Source organism: Diorhabda sublineata, chromosome 1 (assembly GCF_026230105.1).
Source record: "Diorhabda sublineata isolate icDioSubl1.1 chromosome 1, icDioSubl1.1, whole genome shotgun sequence".
Classification (NCBI taxonomy): Eukaryota; Metazoa; Arthropoda; class Insecta; order Coleoptera; family Chrysomelidae; genus Diorhabda; species Diorhabda sublineata.
In genome coordinates, this window is record NC_079474.1 from 13,962,965 (window position 1) to 13,982,319 (window position 19,355).

Sequence of the window (19,355 nt, forward strand, 5' to 3'; positions counted from 1 at the left end):
ACCAAAGAAAATCTGTACTAAGAGTTAGAAGAAGTTCTTAGAGGCCATTATCATCTGAATGGACACCTTGAGAAACCTAAACTAGTGGAGAAACTGTGATTCTGAGGATTAGAAATCTAAATACTCGTAGAGCGCAGCACGCTACAATATCTTAGTGTTAAACACCTGAGAGTATTATTGGATAAAATAGTCCAATGAAACTGAGTCAAAAAGGGGACACGATACATCACAGAAGTGGCTCACATTAATATTTCTCAGGAATTAGATCTCTACTTCCATCTCAAAGTTGATTTTGAGTTCTGTCCTCAATTTGAAATGAAAATTTTCTGTAAGTTGTAATATTTTTACTTACGGATCACATTTGATACTAGGATCGCTAGATCGTCTGTAGTGATATGCAGAATTTTCACCATCGTTAATAAGGTCTCCGTAAGATCTTGTCTTTGTCATATAATTTGGAGAAGATTCATATGATTCAACAGAAAAATTCGAACTCTCCTCTGCATTGCAATTTTCTTCTATAGTTCCTAAATACACTGCTGACCATAAATGTAAATCTCTGACGTTGTACTGAGGCCACAATACCTTAAAAAAATCAATTTATGACGGTAATTTATGGTATTTAGACTAGCACTGGAAAAAACAATAAATTGGAGAATAAATTGGAGAATTTATAAAGAAAAAATTTAAAAAAGTGATTTTTATAAATTGATGCGCTTAATATCGAAATACTAGTAGAAGTTTGGAGTTAAGAACTGCCAATAGTATTGTCTGTTATTATAAAAAATGAAATAAATTTATTTAGGGCTTTCTGTAGTCTGTCCTTTTATCACTGGTAACACAAAATCGAGGAATCGGGCATAAAATAATCATAAACCATAGACTTTATATTTCTCCCATGTGATATGGAAACGGATTTTTGTATTATATTACAAATGAAAAGTCATTTACCGAAAAGCACTACAGTATTAAATCTAAATAATACATTTTTCTACTCAAAATTTCAAGTATAACAAAAATGAGTAGGAAGGGCCCATTTTGATTTAGAATGGAAATTTTTTTATAATTGGATTTGTTACATTTACAGGATTTGGCATTTCTAGGGAGAAATTGTCGTTATCCTCGACTTGAGCAGTAGGAATCATTATTTTAACGAATTAGTACCAAGTCCCGTTCCTTAAAGCATCCTTAGCTCTTATCCTACAACATTCTTATCCCGGCATGTTTTGATAGGGATTTTTGTAATATAATACAATGTAAAGTCTTTTACCGAAAAGCAATATAGTATTAAATCTAAATAATACATTTTTCTACAAAATTTGAGCAATAAAGTTTTTACTTTTCTGGAAAAATAGTGCCAATTTGGATTAAAACACTTTTATAACGATAGAAACTACCACAGTTAGACTAATACTGTTTTCAACAGTTAATTTTTTATTTGGAAGAAATCAACTATTAGACCCTTGTGAACTTACTCTTTTATTGTATGTTGTTAATGCCGTTACGGAATATAAGTGATTTCTGAAACAAGGCGAATTCAAAAAATCCCAAACGGAAAAAGTTTTTCCATATACCAATTTCGATCTTTCCCTTTGTGTGTTACATAAGAAAGTACCAAATAAGTTAGAATACACATGGTTCACTAATTTCACCTGAAACAAAAGATACGATTATATGAAAATTGAAAATTAATATGATGTGCAAATAAATATTTTTCACTATAACTCCATAATCGAGCTTACAATTCAGAACATAAATTTTTTCCCGATTGTGGATTTAGATTAAGCCTACACCGCGTGTCCTTATCCTGCTGCTACAGAATAATACTAAATATTAGGTTAGGTCAGGTTGATGTTGGTTCCGCGCTACAAACTGCCTACACGTGGTTTTTAGATGAATAATGATGAGATAAAAACGTATCTATCCTGCGAAACAACGTACTTACGAGGAATATTTGTGAAAATTCAAATGCGCAAGGAAACTGAATCAGCAATTGATGTACACAATCTAACCATTGTAAAAAAACAGGACATCGTTCGTTTTGATCGTCGCTACCTGAAGAATGGCCACATCTATCTGCGAATTTGTGACCGAACGCCAACCATTCTCGTTCGACCAAAGTTCGAAAGCCCTGAAAAATAAAAAAATATACATGCATATAAAGAATTAAGTAAATTAGAATCATAAGTTGTATATCTGTCTGTAAATCCTCTTACGGAATATATGTCACGAAGAAGAAAGGATTCAACTAAAATCTGGCAATTTTCACAATGTCAACTTGTAGTACAATATCCTGTAGAAAGACGAATAAAAATCAAAATATGGCAGGTAAGGAATCTATAAAAAAAGAAGCAGAGAACTATTAATGGAATAGCAAAAAAAAAGAAAATACTGAGAAAAACGTGAAAATGTTAATAAAAATTTAATGAGGAATATAAACAGGAAGAAAAAAAATAGAAATGTCTGGATGTGAATTGGACATAGATATATCAAGAAAAGCAAGAAAAAATTTATAAACAACATAGTTAAACTGAGGAGGGTAAATAAATTTGAAATAAACTTTAGTAAACAGGAAGTAAAGAATAGTAGATAAGAAATATGGGAGAGAACAGACAGAGAACTAATAATATGGAATGGTGAAAAATTATTTAATCTGGAAGAGAAACAGGAAGAAAATAAAAATATATCTGGAAATAAAATGAACACAAATTAACGAAAGTAGCTATTATAATATTATTAAAAGTAATAACTGAACACAAAAAAGTCAAGAAAATGAGAAGAATAGAAGAAGGTTAATAAATGTGATGCAAACTGTATTAAAAAGAATCAAGGTGTGATAGATAAAAAATAAAATAAAAAACAGAAACTACTACTAAAATAATAAAAAGTAGAAGAAAGATGTTGAGAAGAACGTTGAAATGGTAAAAAAAATATTTAATAAAAAAGAGAAACAAGAAGAAGGAAATAAAAATATATCTGGAATAATTATGGACACAGATATAACAAGAAGAGCAAGAAGAAATGGAAAAATTTATATAAATAAAAAAAATTATAGTAGCTCAAAAAAATCAAGAAAATAAGAAAAAGATATGATGCAAACTCTGATAAACATGAATGTTTGGGAGAGAAATAGAAGAAAGAAGAGGCAGAAAACTATTAATGGATTAGTAAACACCAGAAAGAAAATTCGGAGAACATGAAAATGAAAAAAAAAAAAGTTTAGCAAGGAGTAGAAACAAGAAGAAAAACAAAATTACATTTGGAAGTAAAATGGGCATAGATAAAGCTAGAGTATGAAAAAGAAATGGTAAGAGATGATTTAATAAAAAAGAAGAACGGGAAAAAAGAAATAAACATTTATCTGGAAGTAAAGTAAAGAAATAGAAAAATTTAAATTTTTGTGGATGGAATGGAGAGGAGAAAAAACAATGTATACTTAGAAACTATATTTTTGTATATAAAAAAAGAAAAAGAAAAATAAAAGAAAATCCAAAAACAGAAGGAAAAGTATATAAAATTATGGAGATGAAACAAATGGTGAAATAAATTAATTAACCGAAAAAATTAGTTTGAAAAACGGGTACAGGACATAAACCAGGACGGTCCACAAAATAAAAAATATAAAAGAATATATAAATATTTGCATTGAAAATTGAAATATACCTGAAAAATTTTATAAAATTTCTGTATCAAAAAAATATTTTCCACTAAAATATTTACCTCAATGGTACGGTAATAAGGATCTAATAAAAGTTCAGCTAATGCCACTATTTGCGGTGTCCTATCCCATCCGTCCGAACAATGTACTAACACAGGTCTGGCGTCCCTTTCTACAGCTGCCACCAGAGTTACTGCAGCTTTCATCAATCCAGACATATTCGATAACCAACGTGTTCCTTCTAATTGACTGTACCAACTGAAAACGACGTTAGCTATCAATATTTTTGTCTAAATATGAATTATAGTTAGTTTTTCATAGAATTTACACCGTTACGGTCATAATTTAACTGATTTGGGAATGCCTGGGCAACCTGAGTGAGCTGGGCGACAAGAATAATGAGAATAAACCCTTCAATGAGATCCAGGACACACTGGAGTGGAAGAAAATGAAATAGCAGACAGACTTCATAGTGTAGGTACCATCAGAACCTTATTGTGGAATCGACAACAAGACAATAAAGAAAACACTAGAAAAAGACAACTTATAGGTGACATAGGTGCAGACACTCTTGGAAGTCTATAACGAAAATAACAAACCCTTCAATGGGATCCAGGACACACTGGAGTTAAGGAAAATGAAATAACAGACACACTAAAGAAAAGAATCATTTTGTATAATCGGCTACAGAATAATAGAGAAAACACTAGAAAAGAAGATAGATAGAGGGAAAATCTGTTACTGGAATAATATCCAGGGGTTGAGACAGGCAAAGATACGAACTATAACCAGAGATTTATTGAATGTATCAACCTAGGAAAGAACAATCTACGAAAGGCTTGTCGAAACTTAGCCCTATCACTAAACACCTGAAAAGGTTTTGCAGAGTGCAGATTCTGTTAAAAAGAGGACGAAGCTTCTGTCTAAATTCTCTCCAAGTGTGAGAGTACTCTAGAGCATTACACCTGGTAAAGTATAAAATAAAAGATGATCTCTGGAATCCATCTTGAACTTTCCAAAAGGAAGAGTTGTTAATTTTCACAAAACCAATTGAGTTTCAATTTTTTTTTAAACAAGTTGGTTAGAGTAGAATGTCAAGTGATACAAACTATTACCAAAGGGGCCAAATGAGTACCGTGAAAAATATTTTGAAGTAAGTTAAGGCAAAAAAATTTGATTATAAGATGATTTTTCTCTACTACCTCAACGTTGTAATTAAAATGTTCAAATTATTGTTGTTTTCATCCTCAGAAATTGCTAAATCTCACAGGAAAAACATCAGACCACCTCTATAACTTCTAGACCATCGATGACAGCTGTAACAACTGATTCTTCTTCAGATAAGTTCCCTAACCTTATATCCAGTATACATAAATTGGCATTTTTGACAGTTGAAAGATATTTTAATTGACCCTACAGATAAAAGTCAAAACGGATGAGATCTGGCGATTGAAGTGGCCATGGAAATGTTGTTGTTTGAGTTACTTACTTTGCTTGGTCAGCGGAAGTGCAAAGTTGTCTCAAAGCATGGAAACTCTTTCGGATGGAATGTATATTGGCTAAATTCATGAATTGAATTTCGCAGTTTGGATAATACTCTGGGCATTCACAACCGCCGCCTCTTGCTCTATTAGCTACTGCTGTTGTATAAGAACGAGCGTCCATGATTAAAACCTGAAAGGGAAATTTTACAACTTTCCGTTTAATAATAAATTGTACTGTGGACATACTTTTTTTTCTGTATTTTCGATACTGTTCGGTATAACTGATTCATCAGAATGTATTGAACCAAGCGAACAGGACAAATTAGATTCTTTCGGTTCGTAATTTTTGAATGGACCATCGAAATTACATGCTTGGGATATTGCCTTTAGGAGAGCTTCGTCTTCGTTAGATCTCCAACCCAACCAACCCACTTCCGGTTGACTTGAACGAACTATCACAGCTCCATTACGAGAATGTCTGAAATACAACAATTCAGAATTAAATTTTGTATTAACTTTATCGCCGCCCTATTATTCCAATCTTGAGTAAGAGGTTCGAGAATAGTTTTAGGGAACATGAATCTTTTTAACAATAATGGGATCTGGAACAGGTACAGACACCTTTTTCACAAAGGGTATTGGATATTTTTGGTAAATGTTCACTGAAACTTGAGCTTTTACTTTTACTAGTACTTTCTGCACAACCAGAACATGAACAGGTACATCTACTGGAGCTGAAGAATCTCTACTGGAATTTTTCTCAGCTTGGATCCCTCAAACATGGACACCAACATTGTATATTACATGAACATGGTTTTGAACTTCTCTTACAGAACAGTTAGATGGTGGGTAAGAAGTAATAATTGAGAAAATAAGTTTGATATATTACAATGTTGTGGGATAAATTAAAACCTCGTATTTATAAACGTACTTACCTCCAGACCACCGCCGGAATTCTTCTGGAGCTACGAAACTTTGCAACGCTCTCTAACATGTCATCATCAATACAAGACGGTACAAGAAGATACGGCGGGTAGGTTGGACAAAATTTATATTGTTCATTAACTTTGGATATTCTCCAGGAATGTCCTTGAAATCCAAGACGGCTCATCTGAAAATAAAAATTAGATCAGATGTTTATGATGAAACAAAAATTGAAAAATTATTATATAACTAAAAATTTCGAGGTAAAAATATTAGGGGATTATTCAATTATGTTCATTTCAGTTTAGAAGTCATTATAATCATAATTAGATTGGTATACTGTCCATTGGGTAATTCGAAAAGGTAAAAACAAGTGAAGAAGGCACCTTATGCAGAATAAAATTTTTTTTCGAAAGATATGGTCAAATTCAATGAATTCAACCTCTGCAACCACCATTTACTTCAGATTTCACCATTAGTAATTACTAGCTATTTTTAGATCTAAAAAAATGCTTCGAGGAACAAAATATTTATCAAATGAGAAATTCGAAGAAAACGTTTCGTGAAATGGTTTGAAGGAAACTATCTCAATGAATAAAAGTTATTATTCAAATTTGTGGTATCAAAAATACGGTAAATTATGGTATCAAAAACAGAAAAAACAAAATATGATTCAATTTGCTTAAAAGAACTATTATCTTCGGCTAGCAACAGATTTATCATGTTATAGGAAGCATTTCTGGAAAATTCTTTCGAAATGGCTTCCATCTGCTCAACCCTGGCCTTTTCATTATTGGAAATTGTGTATTGGAAATGGTGAGGTAGATGCCAAGAAAGTAAAATGAAATGAATGTTTGTCTATATTATCAACTTTTGTGGAAAACATCTTCATGATCATCATAAAATTTGTGCATCTTTAAATCTAAATTACATTCTTCAGCCTTATTCTTTTTACTCAACTGAATCATTGCCAGTGACTTTTGTAAGCAAAGTAATGAAAGCTGCAAGCTTAATAAACTGTCAGTATCACTTAGATTGTGCTTCTTAGCTTCTTCTTCTGAACGACAGCATCTACAAAAGTACTTCTTGGATATATTTCTTGAATAAATTTGTTTTATTCCTCCTCTTTTATTTCAACAAAAATTAATAATGAAATTTTTATTTTCCCTTCACAAGTTTCATGATGGATTTTGTTTTTCTCCATGGATTCTATTGTTCTAGTTGCTTCTGTATCTCCTATTTTGTTCAATATTCTTATCTACCTACACTCTCCAAGAGGATATTGGGTTTGATTAATTTTTAGTCGATATAAACTAAAAAATTTCAAAGATTTCTGTTCTGTAAGCATTTTGATTTAAAATTTTGAAGAAAGTTTGGATCATTTTTGTCATTTTATAAATAAATTTTCATGAAGATACCACGATCAGATCTTTTTGAAATGTGGTTTAATAGAAACTTATCAGTTTTGTAAATTTTCCAGATCCAATCAATGGAGGAAAATCTAGTTTTAGTTCAATATTCAATGACAATCAGAATGAACTATTTTTCTTAGGACCTTTTTGATCTACTAAGTCATCGTTTATTAAAAAACAATTTTCTATTCACATCTAATGAAAGTACTTTTAATCCCTTTCTTTATCTTTCATCCCTAAGGAATTAAATTTGTATTTATTTCTTTAGAGATAAAAATTTTCATTGTTTTTCTTCGGGATTCAATTTTGGTATGGTATCGAAAGGTCCAAAATTTGTTAGAAATACTTGGAAAAACAATTTTTTCTGTTAATTTGATAACTTCATTTTTTTAATTCACATTCCCCTTACAACTGAAGTTTTATCCACAATTATGAGTCACATAAAGTATCACATTATTCCACCGGGGGAAAAAAAGGAAAATATCTTGACTTGTAGTGCCTGTCAAAGTTTTTGAACCATCTCAGGAATCAATGGATGTATACCCTTGTAAGAAACCATCAACACCAAAAGAAACTTTAAAAGTTTCTTTAAGTCACTTTTTACTGTAGCAGAACTTTTTCATCCAGCAAGGGGACAGTGAGCAAAATGTCCACCACTTCTTGAAAAGAACTAAATTAGAGAGACAAACGTTTTTTTTTTAACTACCAAATTGGCAGAATCAAGATTTTTGATATTACAATTACAAGTTGGAGAGGTTTCCCCAATTAGTTCTCATTTTATTCAAATATCTTCAGCTAAAATGAGTATTAGTACAACAATGATTTTTTAGTTCATTGTGGTGATTGGTGTTATTTTCTTAACGGTACCTCGTAATTATTTGACACAAAACGTATTTGCCACGATTCACATTCAAAACATTTATTATTTATTGAAAGTATTGAATTATTATCACTTTATTCACTCATGTATATCTAATAGTTTTCATTTTTTGTAAATTGTCCCATTTTTTTCATTTTCTAATCTCGCTTTCTATATCAAATTCAAAATTGTATCTTAGATATTCTTTAGTCATGTTTAACTATATTTTATGGGACAAGCAACACGTTTAGAAAATTTATGATGACTTAATTTTATATTAAAAAAATACACTGCTGGTCAAAAGTTTGGAAAAGCCAAGGTAAAACTTAATAAAACAAAACAGTCATAAAAATTTATTAATATCTACATTCTATTGATTAAAAATAATTATTTTCGTCTAACTTGTCGAATGACACAATTTAGATGATTCCACAGGATCAAAATTCCATTAAAAAATGTCCTGAACAAATGATAATCAATGGGTACGGTGGTACCCCGAAGAAAGTTCAAATAGTCTTCTTCAGTTTTATTAGGTTTCTTACAAGATTTTCATAAGTACTAGTTTCGAATAAACCTTAATTTGATAACAAGCACTAAACAAACGTATACTAATAAACATCTACTGGATGTTTATATTTTGTAGCCCAATTTTTATACACCTTTACACTAGTTTGATGTCCTCTTTGTAAACTCAATAATTTTGATCTGAAAATCAACTACACACGACTACTTGAAAATAAATAACAATAAAATCTTGATTAAATGGTGGACCGAAAAGGAATTCTTTTCACAACACGACACTGCACAGCCCAGTTGCTTGTTATCGATTCCGAATGACGAATTTATTTCTGGATTTCAAACCCCAGAAGATAGTACAATTTTTTATAGCAGTTGGTAATATGTTTCTTGTATTTGGAACTCATAAATTACATATTTTTTCATTATGCAGAATTGTAGTAGGAAGAGAAGTATTTTAAAGGAATGTGAGGTTTGTTTTCTGGGAATATGATGATATACAGTGGACAGGGGAAGTTTTACTTTTTTAGAAGCTGATTGTTCCAACACTTCACAACACATAAAAGTTCAATTACTTCTTCAGAAATAGAGTTGTCGGCGAGTTGTACTGCCTCATAAAGCCTTTCCTGGTAGATTATATTCAAGTTCCTCCGTAATCAAAAGGATTAAGGAAGTACTAGGTTCCGAAGAATCATTTCTATGTACTAAAGTAAGTAAAATGACGTTGATTGAGATGTCAAGTTCAGGAGTAGTTCATTTGTCCTAATACTTTAACACACATACATATTAAACTTGGTTTAATGAGTTCTTCATTTTAAGTTTCTAGCTTTTAATGCTTGGAAGGATTTTTATTGTTTAGTTCAAAAAAACATTACCACAAATAAAACATCTACATAATTTACATTCAATTGTGAGGAAACAATAGGAAGTTTGAAGTACTTTGAATTCTATTGCCTCTCAAAGCTTTTTTTGCGGATTGTGGTGAAGTGTAAAGTTTTAATTTTGAAAAATCGTATTTTTGTACAAAATCCCTTTCATTATCTAACCAGTGACGTACTTACATTTATTCCTTTTAATAAATATTTCAAAAGACATTTGTGAAGAGTGTTCAGGTCATTTCAAAATTCTAATGGTCTAATGGTTTCTGGTTATATTACAAAATATCTAATTCAATTTGTTTTTATAATTTATAAAAATACAATGAAAATGGTATTTTTGTTAGATAATATAAACATTCAGCTATCCCATAGACGTTACGTGTAAAATTTTTCAAGGGATATTAAATAGAAGTTATATTTGTTAGAAAAAAATAAATGAATAGATCAAAAAGTAATAACTGAAATTTTTTTTAGATTTATTTTTATACAAATAATTCAAGTTTATGAAATTTTGAAATAATAAATAAGTAAAAAAGTATTTTGTAAAGATTTTTCGAGTAAAAAAGATGTCCAATAATACAAATATTTGCATATCGAGTGCTATTAGATACAGTTTTTATAATTTTCATTATTGGTCATGAAATATTCTGGAAAATCCTAAACTAGTGGTTTTTGGTGGTTATTAGTTTGGATTAAGGACAAATAGATGAATTCTTCGTGGACCATAAAATCTTTATACCAGACCGCTGTTGAAAAACAGCATTTCAAACTAATTCTCAATAAAAAAATGTGATTTGCCAGATAGGAAATAAAAATAACAAGCTTGCCAAACATGTAAAAAAGTAAATAATTCAAAAAATAATCATTTTATATATCATTATATTCGGTACATTCAAAAACATAAATTCTAACCTCAATTTTTTCCAGCAATTAATAAACTTGTCAAAAAACAAAAATATATCAACTGCCTTTATTTTGAAATTGAAGCATTATCTGATTAATTTTCAGATTTTTTGTTTGAATTTACCTCGTTCTCAAAAAGCGTTCTGTCAAACGTATATCGACTTTGATTCAATAACCGAAGATCCACGTCTCCTTTCCCCTCTTCTTTTGACCAGATACAATGATAAAAAGCAAAAAGTTGTTCGACTTGTTTCGGGTATTCCGTAGCTTTGAGTAGATAGTCGCACCATAACTGGCAAGTCTCGTTATTTTCGAAAGTACACCTAACAAAAAATATTTTTTCAACATTATCATTCAAATCACTGAAATTTAAAATTAAATTTCTACTAAGCACTAAGCAGTCACATACTAAGCTGGAACTTCTGAAACCGTTGGTGATATTCATACTGAACACACTGTTTACACCACCACTCACAATTACACTGTCTGATGTGCGTTTCCACCAAGTTATCGTCTTCAGAGACTGAAGGTAAAGGAGTTTACTGAAGGTAAACTGTCTCTGAAGATGATAACTTGGTTAGTGAAACACACATCAGACAGTGTAATTGTGAGTGTTGGTGTAGTGGTAGTGTAAACAGTGTGTTCAGTAAAAGATTTTCTGAAACTTATAATACATGAAACCAATGTGATAATTCAGAGAGTTTGATTAAAAAGAAATATTTTCAAACACCTTGTACATTAAGATCATGAATAATAGGAATTTGAATGTAGTACGAAGAGTGTATCCCCAATTATCTGTATACTCAGATAACTAATTTAGAGCAACAAAAGAAAAAGAAGAAACTATCATCTATATATAAAGGGATTTTCATGCCTGACATTTTCTGATCTGTATTGGTAATGAGATGAAGCTACAGGTGAAAAAATACTGCTGGAATCCAAGAGGAGATCCTTGGTGATCACTAGTGTGGGAGAGCTCCAAGAACAAGATTATGAGTCAGGGATCGGTTAGTCGATGATGTATCAGAAAATGTAACAAATATATCACAATGTTTAATTAAAATGGAAATATATTGAAGGAAATATCTTTTTAAAAGCAAAATGGTATGAAAAGAACAAACTCTTGATATCCAATTTGGTTTGAAATTCGAAATAATCCAAATTTGAAAGTATGACATGCTGAAACAAATGAAAATTGATTCAAAATAAGTAAAAATCCTCATATTCGTGTCCAAAGGTGTCGGATACTTACTTGTACGACCTTGCATCTTTACATCCAATAAATAAAGTTGACATTTCTCTAACCTCGACGTTTTCGACAAGCGATACAGGTATGTGAGAGCCAGGCCTATTTCTCATTTGCAAAAAGAGACGATAATTAGTAATTATAACCAAACCCTCCACTGAATATCCATAATGTTGAACAGTTTCCCCTGAAAGCATCGTGAAGGGTATATCTTTGATGTTGGATGGTAATAGCGGATACATATGTATTGACTGGACGTGACATATTGAATTCGGTTGATCTGTGGAATCCATACTAAAAAGAAAATAATAAAATAGCAATATTTTTAATTAATAGATTCGGTTATTTCGTACTTGTTGACGGAACTTTCGCTTTCTTCGGTAACCTCCTCAGAATTTTCTTCTTTTGAAAATTCTTCTTCTAGTGATTCCTCTTCTGAAGATTCTTCTTCTACAGATTCCTCTTCTGAAGATTCTTCTTCTACAGATTCCTCTTCTGAAGATTCTTCTTCCTCGGAAGTTGTGTTAAAACTTGCTTCTGAATTCTCTTCCGAAGTTTCCTCGGGAATCTCCTCGTCGTTTTCCTTGGGAGTTTCCCCGGGATTCTCTTCGGTGTTCTCTGGGAGAGTCCCCGACAAGTAATTGTAGACTCTAAAAAAAAAACAATAAGAATTTAACCTATAATTACTGGAAAATACAAAGGAGATAAAAAAACAAGTTTATCGATTGGAATATAATTATAAATAATAATTATGTTAAGTGCAAAAAAAGGAAGTTTATATTTTTTTTACAAAGCAAATGTTAGCAAAAAATATCACATTTCAATTATTTCAAATTTCCTCAAAACGCACTCGATAATTTTTGTGTAGTAAAATTCTTAAATTAAATAGTCCGGAAGCTCGGAGACAATTATTTTTTATGAATAAAACAGTATTATATTTCTTCTATCATAGAAAAAACCACAAAATAAAACAAAAATCCCCCACTGTTGATAAAATTAAAAAACTAATCGTGTATTTTCTATAAGAATATGCCACGTCAAAAAAATAGTCGGGAAGCTTTGATTATTATTTGAAACTCATACTAACTTTTCACTTGACATTGTTGTGAATAATCTTCAATCAACTCTAAGCACGTCTTACTCAAACTAAGTGTATTATTCGACTGAGACTTGTAGCTACCCCTAAATGTCCACTGGAAGCTTTGGCGCTGTGAGTAATTACTTTTTCGAAACACTACACTTATAAAGTTACAGATGTACACTTTCTCTTTCACATTTTTATTTATACGGCTGTTTCTTGTACTATACAGGGTGTCCTGCATAAGTATCGATACAAAGCAGAGGCGTATAGGGGATCCCAATATAAGACGATTATAATATAATAATTTATTTCCTACCCTTTAACTTATAAATACTAAATTTGGTACAATGTTAGAAATTGTTAATTAAGGGGTTAATGGGTTAATTGTTAATTAGGGGTGAAAAATAATTTAGTAATATTGTAGAAAGAATACGAACATTTATAATTTGAATAAATTGCTGTAAATACAGTGGCGCCCAAAAGTTCGAGGGAATTTCTTGGGTTTTATCTTTTTATTGAGAGTTAGCCTGTGTGTTATACACTCTTGTCTTTTTGGTTGTCTGAACGACTTAATGTGTGTGTGTGTGTTTTCACTGCCTCGCGTAAACCCTTTCGAACCTTCTTCGGCAAGAAAACTTATGCTGACAGATCCTTCCTTTATAAGGAATGAGTGCATTTTAATCAAGATTCTCTCGTAACATACACAGTATATACCAGAAAGATACTATAAAATTATTTGCACCTCCCAAAAAACTGAAGAAAATGAGGAAAACCGTGCTCTAGGAAAACGTATACTGGTGGCAGAAAAATGGCATCCTTTTGAATAAATCAAAGCGTAAATAGAAAATAAGTGGGTACTTTTATCTTTGCAATGATTAATTAGAATTAGAATAAAAGAAAGGTAAATAAAACTAGAAATCGATAAAAATATGTTTTATTATTACATACGGAAGCGTATGTCATCGATTATTGTCACTGATTTAAATTTTTAACAAAATTATCATTTAAAATGTGCCAGAACTTTTTGAAAACTTAAAACTTTTCAATACCATGCAATAGGTAAATCGATATATTGAGCGTGATTTCGACAGAAAGGTCCCAGATGCCGGAAATAAGTACTTCCTCTTTTAATAAGAATTGGATTGGTTGATTCCCGGTTTTCGAATTGCATTTACGAATTACACGAAATGACAGATCCTTTTAATTAAGAAAATATTTCGCATTTCATAGAAAAATATGTTTTTCTCGAGTTACCGGCCAATTAAGATAACCTAACCTAAGATATATTAAATCTAACCTAACTTAATCAAAGCTAAAGTAAACTTAACCTAATCGTAGTTAAAGTAAACCTAACTTAATCAAAGCTAAAAGTTAACCTAACTTAATCAAAACTAAAGTAAAGTTGACTTAATCGAAACTAAAGTAAACCTAATCGAAACTAAAGGAAACCTAACCTAATCTAAGATGAAGTAAAGCTAACCTAATAGAAAATTAAGTAAACCTAACCTAATCGAAGATGAAGTAAATCTGACCTAATCAAAGCTAAAGTAAACAGAAGATGGATCCGTTGCTAGACCTGCATTTAATAAAAACGCGAAATACAATTATTTGCCTTTTTTCTTACTGTAGGTTATCAAAATAACATTTCGTTTATTTCATAAATCTAGTTCAAAAAGTCGAACTGGAAATTATTGGTAAAACTGGTAGAACTAATTTTCGATATCAGGGACCTTGATAAACGAATTCTACAAACTCGAAAATGCTAAATTAACGAGCAGATACGGAAGTATAGCCCTAAAATATGATATCAAGAGAACAGCCGGACTTAACTGGTACCAAGTGGCACAGAACAGGGAAAACTGGAAAAATATGAGAGAGGCCTATATCCAAAGGATAGAAAACGGCTAGAAGAGAGAGAGAGAGAGAGCCCTAAAATGATTAAATCACCTGATTAAAATACTGATCCTATCTTTTGTTTCGGGTTCTTCAAGAAATTACAGTTTTCATTCATATTCATAACAAACGAAATTTTTGATGGTTATTTGTCGTTTTTATGGTGCTTTCAACCTTCGGAAGACTGTACATTATTTTGTATTATGTTGCAGGTAAAATGTCCAGTGACCAGTGACCTTTTTTCTTAAATTTAAGAAAGCGATTTATTGTATATGGAGTGGAAAAAGCCACGCTTGCAATGAACAAATAAGGAGTCATCCTTAATCGCTTGTTCTAATTTACTAATATCACTAAAGTAAAATTTATTTGTGTCAAAGTGAGGGATGCTAATTCTACCCCCTTTCAATGACAAATTCGCAGTCACGAAAATTACAAATGTTCAAGTTTTTATTTTTACTATTTGAATCAAAGTTAAATTAAACCTAACCTAATCGAAGATGAAATAAACCTAACCTAATCAAAGATGGTGTTCTGGTATATGTGAACGCTTATTTTGAGGAGAAAGACGGCAACTATTAGTTACGAGGGTTACCAGAATTCAGTGGACCAGAAAACCTTCATGGGAAATGTGTAAAATCACATTATTTTATATACAATTTTTTAAGGAAAATTACGAAGCATGAATAATTACAAATTGATGAAAAATAATTTAAAGCAAGGACGAAATTCAATTCCTGCATCTATTGTAATATTGTAATTTGATATATTTCAGGTATGTCATGGTAAATAACTTCGAATTCATTTATTACAAATATTCTGTGATAAAATGAACCATAAAAATAATTATTTATTACAAAATGTCGAATACCAAACTACTCATACAAATATTACATACTTAAGTGATATTTAATTGTGTTTTACTCAAAATTTAGGTTGAATTGATTAAAATATTTTTAACTATTATGTCAATGCACATATTTGTCTATTCAATCATATTCCTTTCTAATTAACTTTCTAAAATGATTTCCTAATAACAATAATTGTTTGATATTTAAAAACCAATATTTACATATTATAACAATGAAGTATTTCAAATATGCCTTTTCCAACGATAAATATAAATCAATACTAATATTTTAAAGCTGAAGATCTTGTTTGTTTGTTTGTTTGAACGCGCTCATCTCAAGAACTACTTCTTCTAACTGAAAAATTCTTTTTGTGTTGGATATTCCATTCATGGAGGAACGCTTCTGACTACATAACATTAGGAAGCATTTGTGAAAAATGCGTGCGTGCTCTGCATAAACGATTTAAGTTACCCAAAAAATATGTATGTAAAGAACTAGCTTCGTCAGGAATCGCTGCAACTTTATTAGAAGTTGGACGCGCAGCTCAGTCCACTTTTAAACTGCTTCTAATTTTTTCTTTATAAGATAACGTAAATGACTAATTAGGAAAAGTTTTGCAAGACGTCACTTTAATAATCTGGGACGAATGTACCATGATCCATAGAGCTCAAGTGGAGGCTCTAGATAGGACTTTTAGAGATATTAGAAGCTGTTTGCTGGTTTTGGAGGAAAAGAGACTAGAAACCTGGTAGAAATTAAAGGGATTTTAAACAAAGAAGGCTATAAATATATTAAACTCTCGGCGGTTTGGAGATGTTTTGGATACTTTATGATCATTGTGCAAACTGGTACAGAAGTGCTTCACTCCTTGTCTTTTGATTTCTTCTATACAGCACCAGATACACTGTATATTCTCCTGGAAAATGTGGTGCTCTTCAAATACCATATAAGTCATAAATTATTTAGTACTTCAATTATTTGTTGTTTATATTGGTTACTGCGGTTGTGACATAGAAAGTAAGTAAATAGTGAAAAGTGGTCGCCGCGTGTTGTTGTGAGTGGAGGTAATTGGTTGTTTAGTGTGATTTGTTTTTTGTAAGGGTTTCAAAAACTATTCTAATTGAAATGATGGAAATAGGATTTATCGAAGCAAGATCAGACAATCTACCTAAGGGAAATGCATTCATGGTTGCTACGTTCTTTGCTAATAATCAATTATTTACTTCGGCTGAAATACGTGAAGTAGAAGCAGATACTTAAGTACTACTAATCACACTTTCTTATAGTAACGTCATTAAGTCATTATGTTTATTAAAATTTAGTTATAAAGATGATGGCTTTGAAGGTTATGTTTTGATTAAAGCTTTCGATGTTAAAACATTTGTACTATCTTTCAGTGTTGGTCCCCGAAGCACCTATGGGGATGCTGCTATTGAATACGTCCAATTAAAACGAGAAGTTTGTATTCTAAAAGGCAGAATATGTCCTGAGCACAAAGTACGAAAATTTGATTTGGTGTTTTTTTGTATACTAGTGTTTGTACATTCCTGTGCAATGCACGAACAGTAGGTCATCTCTACAAAATTGAATACTCACAACTGTGCTAGTGTTTTTTAAAAGAATCCCAACAACTGTATTTACTTCTAACCTCACTTAAGTCTGTTTACTTACTTTCTACGTCACATTTAGGTATTTAAATTTATTTATTTTTTTACAAAAAGAGGAAATTTCGTTAGACACAAGATACATACATTTGATGTTCTAATTTTTTTTATTAATTAGAAAACACCCTATATATATATATATATATACCTCAACTCTCGAGATAAATAAAAAAAAGCTCAGAAATTTTTAATTCATTCCATTTTTAAGCTTAATTATTTTTGAATAAAGTTATTTAAATTAAATCGATTTGTGGGGGACTGTTTACAGATTATAAATTCATAATTATAATTTAAAGATAAGTTATTTTTAGAATGAAAACATGTTCATTTACATTCTGTATTCAGGTGAATATCATAAATTCCCTGACATATTTCAGTTTATCCAAAGAGTGATTAAGTATAGTAGATTTTTGATAAATATATAAAAAATGTTGATATGAAGGTTACTCACACCAAAATACAGTTTACAACAAAGTGAAACTGAAAATGATGGACTGTTTATGTAGAACAGAAGCAATGATTTCTGGAACATGCTACTGGATGTTGAAATGGATTTTTTTAAGAAATTTAATGAAGAATATGGTAACATAAACAAAAGGTATGAACACCTTTAGTAGACAGAGAGATTATTCATCAAATAGTACATATGTACATGGGATTGAAACAAGACACTCTGAAAGTTTGTGAAAACCCCTAAACACATTCCAACTAGAAATTTACCCAAATGGCAGTTCAATATCAATAAGAAATATAGAAGAAAAAGAAAAATAAGTTTTAGGTAGGCAGTCATTAAAGCATCAAACTCTTCTGTAATTAATTCCAACATGGTTTTTGGAATGCTCAGGTATAATTAAACCAGGGTAAACTGGAATAGAATGGATCAAAACCTTTTGTAGAAAATATTGTACTATAGGGACTACACAGTAAGGTAAAAACACTATTAAAAAACTACTACTAGAAGAGTTAGAAGAATGCATTAGCTAGAGGAAATATGCATTAAGAGTTTTAGCAGAGATTCTATCATTTCAATCTGAATGGAATCCTAAAGAAACTTATACTAGTGGAACAAGATAACTGTAACATAACATAGGGGATACACCAGAAAAACTTATTTACGCTAAAGCCATGGATATTGTGAAAATAATTTGGAAATAAAAGAACTACTAATTTTGGAGTCAGTCCTTGGAAATTGAGTGGAAGAAAGAGTACAATAGATTTTTTCATATATGCCTACAAACTTTATAATTCAACTTTCATTCTTTAATAATAATAATCCATTTTACAAATTATTAATAATTTAAAAACTTTTGGAAAAAAATGGTTTTTGTTTATTTTATTTAAAATAACATCAACTCCTTTCAAAGAAAATTTATTTCACATTAGTTCTTAAAAACTTTTTAAAAATATTGGATATAATTTGAATTAAATTTCAAGACTGCACTAGAATTTACTGATAGGGTAAAATGCATTTGAGAATTTTTCACAAAAATAAAAACTAAAGATACATACTGACACACTTAGCATCTGGTTTGAAAGCTAATTCATTAACAATCAAGTTATAGTTGTTATATTTTCTATTAGATAATTAAGATAAGAAAAAAATTCGAATATTGATTTTAGAAATTAAAATCCTGCTATCATACATTTGGTTTGTACATGTCTGAATTAATAGATATATCTGTTTTATATGAATAGTAACAAAATTGGTAAACATTTGATATATTTTTCTAATATATTTCAACAGAATACATGTTTAGAAAGCTTGCAGAATTTTTGTAACACATTATTTTTAACTTTACTATTAAACTTTCTCATGTTATGATTGTCATATGATATTGAAAATTAGATTAAAAATGTATCTAGGTAATTGGATAGATTAACTTAAAAATTATATTACCAATATTTTGCCTATGTGATGTTTTTAATTATAAAAAATAATAATTTAAATAAAATATTTCAATTATTTGTGCTACAATTTGTTTCTTAGAA

The 19,355-nt window shown here is 30.4% G+C and overlaps 1 protein-coding gene across 2 annotated transcripts in view; it reads right to left on the minus strand.

Annotated features, from left to right (window-relative positions):
• The window catches only part of LOC130449322 (myotubularin-related protein 3), a 30,655-nt gene that overhangs the window by 10,536 nt on the left and 764 nt on the right, over positions 1-19,355 (minus strand). For both annotated transcript variants that reach the window (XM_056787071.1, XM_056787080.1), the window contains exons 2-11: positions 12,234-12,530; positions 11,887-12,174; positions 10,759-10,957; positions 6,078-6,253; positions 5,389-5,620; positions 5,148-5,332; positions 3,721-3,916; positions 1,946-2,131; positions 1,476-1,652; positions 353-585 (exon numbers count right to left, since the gene is read on the minus strand). In XM_056787071.1, the coding sequence (XP_056643049.1) occupies positions 353-585; positions 1,476-1,652; positions 1,946-2,131; positions 3,721-3,916; positions 5,148-5,332; positions 5,389-5,620; positions 6,078-6,253; positions 10,759-10,957; positions 11,887-12,173 (1,871 nt within the window). In that variant the 5' untranslated portion in view covers position 12,174; positions 12,234-12,530. The remainder of the gene's footprint in view (positions 1-352; positions 586-1,475; positions 1,653-1,945; positions 2,132-3,720; positions 3,917-5,147; positions 5,333-5,388; positions 5,621-6,077; positions 6,254-10,758; positions 10,958-11,886; positions 12,175-12,233; positions 12,531-19,355) is intronic.